Source organism: Pinus tabuliformis, chromosome 9 (genome assembly GCF_031772625.1).
Source record: "Pinus tabuliformis cultivar Carrire ecotype Pingquan chromosome 9, CPIR1, whole genome shotgun sequence".
NCBI classification, from domain to species: Eukaryota; Viridiplantae; Streptophyta; class Pinopsida; order Pinales; family Pinaceae; genus Pinus; species Pinus tabuliformis.
Window position 1 is genome coordinate 1,240,720,230 of NC_142307.1, and position 7,241 is coordinate 1,240,727,470.

The following is a 7,241-nucleotide window of genomic DNA, read 5'->3' on the forward strand; positions in this document are numbered from 1 at the left end:
ATTTTTTAGGCTAAAAGCCCATGTTTAAGTCAATTTTTGTAATATTATTTTAAAGACTCCGCACTTTGTGGTCGCGGAGCACGAAGGTGTTATGTGTCATAAAGGGTAGTCTGCCCTTAGTTTTATAAAGAAAATTCATCTGTAAGAGATCTACCCATGGTCCGTGGACCATGGTATTGTATAAAAAGAGCTAAGCTCTAAGTAGTTTAAGAGAGAAAATGTAAGAGAGTCATAACTTAGAGCAAGAAGTCTAAGTCTCGGCTTGTAGCGTAGGTAGAGGCTCTGCAGCTGAGTGCATAGAGGCCTAGGGTAGAAGTCCGCAACTGAGTGCGCAGACCCTTGTGGTTGTGTGCGTAGGGTGGACAGAGTCTGTAATCACTTGAAAGTTATCAATGAAGGGAATTATTCGGAAATTTCTATGTCTTTGTTCTATTGATGCATCTGGATATTTTATGTATGAAATTCCTTTATTATGCTTATATGATGCATGAATGAATGTAAATACATTGAATAAGTGAATGCAATTATGAATATCTGTTTATGCAGTGTTAACTATAAGTGTTTGATAAGATAAGTGATTCACTTAGGTTAATTGGGGAACTTGTACAGCGTGCTGCTCTAGCGAAAGTACCTGAGCAGCAGGATAGTGCTGCATGAAGGTTGATCATATACCTTCACGGAGATAGTGAAGGCCGGAATAGGGGGTTTGTCTTGCAAGCCCTAGAAAGAAGCAACTTGCGTGAAGGAAGGGATAGAAGAATTCAAACAACATCACACCATCTCATGGTGCGAAAACTTGGTTCCAGCATCCCCCCAGTCTTCTACGGGCGAGAGTTCGTTCCGTGCTCCGTGGGCTGATGCCGAAAGGGCCAGTTGTGTAGGGATTTGTTTGGCTAATTAACGTTGAACCTTTTTTTTCTATGTCCATTTGCATCTTTAGTTCTAGAAGGGGTATTGAGTCTCATAAGCATTGACTGCAACTGGATGAAGGGTTTGATTGAGAAAAGTCTTACTTCTTGGTTTGATTCACAAAAGGAGTATGAAACCCTACCCTTTACATATTTTGGAGTATCTTGAGGTGTCAAAACCAAAATATATTTGAGTAGAAATATCCAGATGGATGGGATACTATCATTAAAATTACTACTTATTTTGGGGAGATTGGGCCAAAAAAAATGAAAGATGGTAACAAAAACATTCAATTGAGAGACATTTCGAGGGAGATTCATGTTGGACTTTTCGATGGGACATGTGTACAAAGAATATGTGGATGTGGGGCATATATTATCATTCATCCTAGTACATTCTATCATTTCAGGTGGGAGGGGATGAGGGGTACAAATAGTCGAGCTAAACTAATTACCCTATGGTGGACTTTGCTATGTGCCAAATGGATGGGCATCGAGGCAATTCATGTTTTTGGGGACTCAAAATGAATCATAGACTATGCAAAGGGGTCAACCAATTTCAATCTTTTTATCATATATTCTTGGACAACACGCATATGTACCCTAAAGTAGGCATTTCAACATATCTCCTACATGCACATATACAAGGAGAAAAATTGGGTTGCAAATTCCCTATCAAAGAGCAGAGTGCAAGTCGATGAAGGTATGCTACACTTTACTTCTTTTGAACATGGTAGATTTATTAATATAGGGCGCATTGATATCTTGTAGTTTTAACCGATACATGACATAAAGTTGTTGGAATTTTGATGTTGTGATGATTGTCTAGGAGGTGATGGACCAGGTACTATTTTTGTAAACAATCTGGTTGTGTAAGATTCCAACATTTGACTAGGTATTATTTTTGTAAATGGTCGGCCTGAGTAATATTTCAACATCTTGTGGTTGAGAGGTTACTCTGTAGTCTTATGTAATTCTAGATGGCTTTTTTTTTTCTTTTCCTGTAGCTAAACGGATAATTGTTTAATGGTAAATTTCAATAGTTGATGTGAATGTTTATATTGAAACAAGTTGATGTAATCTGTTTTTCAATGAAGAGATGATTTTTTTTCCACATATATATATATATATATATATATATATATATATATATATATATATCTTCTAACCATAGCTCGCAGCTTACATTGCTCCTATAAATTAAACTATTGTACAACATATCTTCCTCCAACACTGAATTATTTTTCTTTGTTCTTCAAATTCTTTGACTTCTTAGATCCATACATATGTAGTTATCATTACTTATGAGGCATTCCAATAGATTTGAACATAGTAAGAGTAATATGCAAAGTGAATCTACTAGGGTTCTCGTGTGACTCAATATACATAGAAAATCAAGGTTGTGGGAGTATGTGTTGGTGACAAAGAATTGGCAGGTGTGACCTGTTGATGTGCAAGTGGCAGAGAAGGTATCATTTGTTGTGTGTGGTGCGAAGGCATGGTAGCATTTTTGGTCTATGGACAATAGTTAGTGACTTCTTTGACAAAAAGGGTGCCCTTTCCCATGTAGTCTCCGTGTAGTTTTCCGGCGACCTTGTGTTCTCCTTATATAGGTTGCTAAATTTTGGTGTAGTATTTCTCTATGAGGCTCTCCATTGATCAATCATAACTTACCATATTAAGAAATGCTATAATGTGATGGAGCGAAAGATGGAGGTAGCATGTTTAGCCACATCGAAATAGATATCTTATCAATTGGATTGTCTGGAGTTTCATAGGTGTGAACCAAAGAGTTTACTAGGTTTGGCCAATTTTTAATTTATTCAAGTATAATTTTTATTTATAGGAGAATGAGAAAAAAATAAAATTAAAAAATTACAAATGAAAATATTTTTTTTTCCTGAGAAAGTTTATTGGAAAAATATTGTTTTTTTATTTTTTAAATAGGTTTTTGTTTTAAGGAAAGTTTATATGTGTGTGTAATAAAATACATGGGATTTTTTTTAATTTAAGTGTGTTGCAATTAATTGTGATAGGGTTGCTTACTCCCTATAATTATCATACCTCGAAAAGGGAAATGCAATAGATGGTACAACAGAATGGATTGGAAAATGTTTAGTGAAAACCACTAAGTTTCTACAAAAAAAATTGTTGAAAAGTTTCCCGATAGAAATAAACAAGATCAAGCAATGGGGTTGATTAGGTTGCATATTCAAAACAACTTATGTACCACTCCCAAATAAAGTCAGGATAAGTTGCCTTTTGTATTTGGCAGTGTCAATGAATTCCAATTGTCAACCTTAGTACGTGATGAGCATGGCCCTATTGAGGAATTTAAGGCATTGTTGTCCCAATTAAAGGCATGCCCAAAGGAGAAAAATGAAGCAAAATGTTTTTTTTTTTTTATCTTTTCAAACCTAAAGGGTCTTTCTCAACTTTTCTCATCTATCTTCTATGTAAAAGGGATCTCCTTGGTGATTCATTCAAATGCCTAGCTTTGAGACATTTTTTCATTGTTCCATGAGAGAAGAATATATGCTCAAGCAGCTAGATTTTCTCTCTAGCTCTTTCAATCGAGTTTAGGTGGCTCATAATTCCAAAAGTCAATATAAATCACAGTATAAAAAAACAATATTCTGTTCAAGCTTGTGAGTCTCCTCTCAAAGTTTTTACACTGTTACATCACTTACTAATTACTCATTTACCTTCACTTAATAAATACTCATTAAATACTCATTTACCCTGAAAAAATACAAGGTAAAAATTTTAAATCCTACACTTTGATTTATGGGTGTTTTTACACTCTTACATCATTTACTAATTACAAATTTTCCTGGAAATTTCTAAGATTTGATAAATATACGAATCATATTTTCAAACTATAGATTTATAGGTTACGTATCACACAAGGATAAATGAATAGATCGAGGACATACAAAGGATAAATGACAATAGTATTTTCTAAGCGACAGAGTTAAACATAATGATATAGAGATGAAAAAATCCGTGTTAATATAGTTGCTCGTCATATTAATTTGTGTGTTTTTTTAATTACATATCACACATATGCTCATACTATACTTTGCAAACCCCTTTTTCTAAATAGTTTAATCTATAGCTTCTGCTATACATCATAAGCTATAAATTATTACAGATTTCATTAACAACCAGGAATTTGCTTTGCAAAATCTCAACCAGCGTTAACTTTCATTAATGGGTAACATTATGCCATCTCCTAGATCCGGAAAAGTCTCTGAAAAATACACTGGCCACAAGAGATTAATAGTTCTGATTGGAAATCTGCTCTGCTTCCTCCTACACCGAACCTGAATTGACGTATTAATCCAAGAACTGAATCGAATAGCCGAATACTAAGAAAAATCGGTCAATTCGACCGAATTTGGTAACTATGTTTAATTCTACATTTTTCTCCACGCAATTACCAATGATAATGTTCTACCGAAATAAGAAGTCCAATTACAGCAACTTCCGACTCAATTTTGTGGTTGCCTTTCGATCCGGGGATTCAAACGATTTGGATCGGATGCTTGACTTTGACTTGGACAAATCGGACTCCGATTTCTTGGTCACATTGCTGGATCTGCTTTTCTGCGATTCGCACATGCTCGCTATTGATATTGCTGTCAAAACCATGCCTTAAATCTATTATTACGTAAATACTTTAAATGAATTGTTGACATCAGAACAAAGGGCATCTGAGGGACCAACCTTCTCCTGCAGCGAGATTGACATACAGATCGACGATGTTGAGGCAATTGCTGCGGCACTCGGAAGAACAAAACTTGGTACTAAATTCCGGTTCGTGTATAGAATCGGTGGACATTCCCACAGCCATCCGTTCCATGCCGCACGCATTTATGCACTGTTCGCTTTCTATCCATCCCACCAATTTTTCCACCATCACATGCGATGACTAATGATGTATAAACAATATTGTTAGCCAAAATTATGATCGTCGCCAATGATGTGTCTATTAAAATCGCTAGTTGTGTAATGTGAGGTTTTTATGATTAATAATTAAAAGTTACCTGGCATTGAAATTGCAAGGTGTCGTTCATCATTACATCCTTTTCGAGCACACATCTACTACCAGACGAGGAAACAGAGAAGGCGCAGAGTTCCACGGGAAGCTCCTCGCACTTGATAATGGCGCCCGAACAAATACAGTAAATCATCCCAACACATTAACTATGAGACGCCTCTATGATTAATCCACTTACTATTAACAAACTAACGCCGGCAAGACCTCTATGATTAATCCAATGACTATTACAAACTGTAAGGAAATGCTATAACAAGGAGTAAGGAAATGATATAGATAGATCAAAGAACGCACTCTGTACTCCATGCACGGTAATCGCCATTAATATGATGAAGAGGGCAAATATGCGGGAGGATGAGCGTGCAGCATGTATGGGCTTGGTGGCGGCCATCTCTACTCAGAAACAATGCACTGCCTCTGAGCTCTGTTGTGAAAAAGCAAACCAATCAGCTGAGCTCTTTATCGTCAGTGAGGTTGTAGGTGTGGCTGAGAGTGAGAATGAAATGATGTTTTGATTATAGCGTGAGCCCGTGGTGCCCCCTAGAAGGAATAACTGAAAGTGTGTAGTAGCGGGGAAGAGTGTTTCAAAGTTGGCCATGAGCGAAAACGAGCGAAAGAGTATTTTTGACGTATGGAACACGCATGCCCTCTTCCTCCACAAATCACGGCTAATTTAATTGGGCGGTCGTTGTCAGGTCTGCGAAAGGCTCAACGACTATATGCGCCTAGAAGTTTGGAGTCCCAGCTGTTTCTTGCATGACTCGTTCCCATCCACGATTCCTTTTCTCTACTCTTAATTTCAAAATGGTTCATCATATATTCCTTCACGATTCTATTTCTCTACTCAAATAGTTGATGACATATTCATTCGTGTGGTCAAAATGGAAGAAGACAGTCCATCCAATGTAGTAGGTAAGTGACGTTGATGGGACATCACAACATACTGTTATTATTTAAGTCGTGTGTTAATAACAAGAAACATTTAAATTTCAAAATGTGAGTGATTGAAGTCGGGTGTTTTTTTTTTTTTTTTTTTCCGAAGGTGGCAAAACCTATCAAACTCAGGTGTCAAACCAACAGTGAGGACAGCCATCTCTGGCTGCTATCCGCGAATGTCGGTTTGACTCATCACTGTTATCAAGGAAAACCACGCCACCTGTAATAACCCGCTGGTGGTCCGTAAGGGAGCAGGCTTTCACTCCTGCCAGATGCCTCTGGGTCTTGGGCCGTTAACCTGTTTCCTTACGTCCGAGGAAGACGAGCTCTTAGCCAAGCAGAAGCAGTTTTACAGCATACTCCAGGCCGAATTGAAGTCGGGTGTTACTAGTTAGTGTGGTGTAATTATCATTTTCAAAGTGATAATATAATAAATTATGAAATAATTAATATAAAGCAGGGAAGAGATGTTCTGACAGTACGCATAAATAACAATAGGTTGGGGGCTAAGTTTATTACATCACAAGCAAGCATTATGCATAAGAGTGGACTGCGTAAAGCATAAGGAAGCATTAAGCATCTCAGTGGATTGCGTAAAGCAGAAGGGGAGGACATGTTTACAAAATATCTCAATCAATCCAATATGGAGTCATTGATTTCTTATTATTTTAATTATATAATTAATTTTTTAATGATATTAATTATTTTAATTGTATGACGTTTTATTTATAAATAAAATTGAAATATAATAATTAAAAATCCAATATGGAGTCATTGATTTCTTATTATTTTAATCATATAATTAGTTTTTTTTAGAGATATTAATTATTTTAATTGTATGACGTTTTATTTATAAATAAAATAGTTTTATAATATAAGATGTTATTTTAAAATTTAATATGAGTAATATTTTTTTAATTAGAGATTTACTAAGTGTAGTGAATATAAAAAATAATGTTGTAATTTTTTCTATGTTCATAGGAATTAGATGAAGTTGCAGATGATTTTATATTTGTAGGATTATTGGATTAAAATGGTTTTTGTTCATGCAATTCACAATTATTGAGTTTGGAGATATTTTAAATTTATTTGTTTTTAATTAGATATATATTGATGTGGGCTTTAGGTATTTTTACCAAATATAAAAGAGTAAGAGTTTGAGTTTGGATGGTTTTTTTTATTTGGGCTTTTACAATTTTAAGAAGTCATTCTTAAAGTAGTAAGGGTACCACACAAGGAAGGATGTATGCACAGGGCTCTTAATTTGACTTTTATATTCCTAAAAGCCAGGAGTCAACCTTTCAATGGTTATAGACTTATTTCGTACTATAATG

At 35.6% G+C, this 7,241-nt stretch overlaps 1 protein-coding gene across 1 annotated transcript; it reads right to left on the reverse strand.

Moving 5' to 3' along the window:
• Positions 1 to 4,005: 4,005 nt before the first annotated feature.
• Positions 4,006 to 5,167, reverse strand: LOC149153054 (uncharacterized). The gene is made up of 3 exons (XM_089445737.1): positions 4,958 to 5,167; positions 4,638 to 4,842; positions 4,006 to 4,549 (listed from the first exon to the last, which is right to left on the reverse strand). The coding sequence occupies exons 1-3, from the start codon at positions 5,102 to 5,104 to the stop codon at positions 4,386 to 4,388; spliced, it is 516 nt and encodes a 171-aa protein (XP_089301863.1). The 5' UTR covers positions 5,105 to 5,167; the 3' UTR covers positions 4,006 to 4,385.
• Between the last annotated feature and the right edge of the window lie 2,074 nt (positions 5,168 to 7,241).

What these genes read in the sequence shown, in the direction of transcription:
- LOC149153054 (XM_089445737.1), bottom strand. Translation starts at nt 5,104, where the DNA reads ATGATTTACTGTATTTGTTCGGGCGCCATTATCAAGTGCGAGGAGCTT. An exon ending in CCTTGCAATTTCAATGCCAG is followed by an intron (nt 4,843 to 4,957) that starts GTAACTTTTAAT and finishes ATACATCATTAG; the next exon opens with TCATCGCATGTGATGGTGGA. An exon ending in CAATCTCGCTGCAGGAGAAG is followed by an intron (nt 4,550 to 4,637) that starts GTTGGTCCCTCA and finishes TGGTTTTGACAG; the next exon opens with CAATATCAATAGCGAGCATG.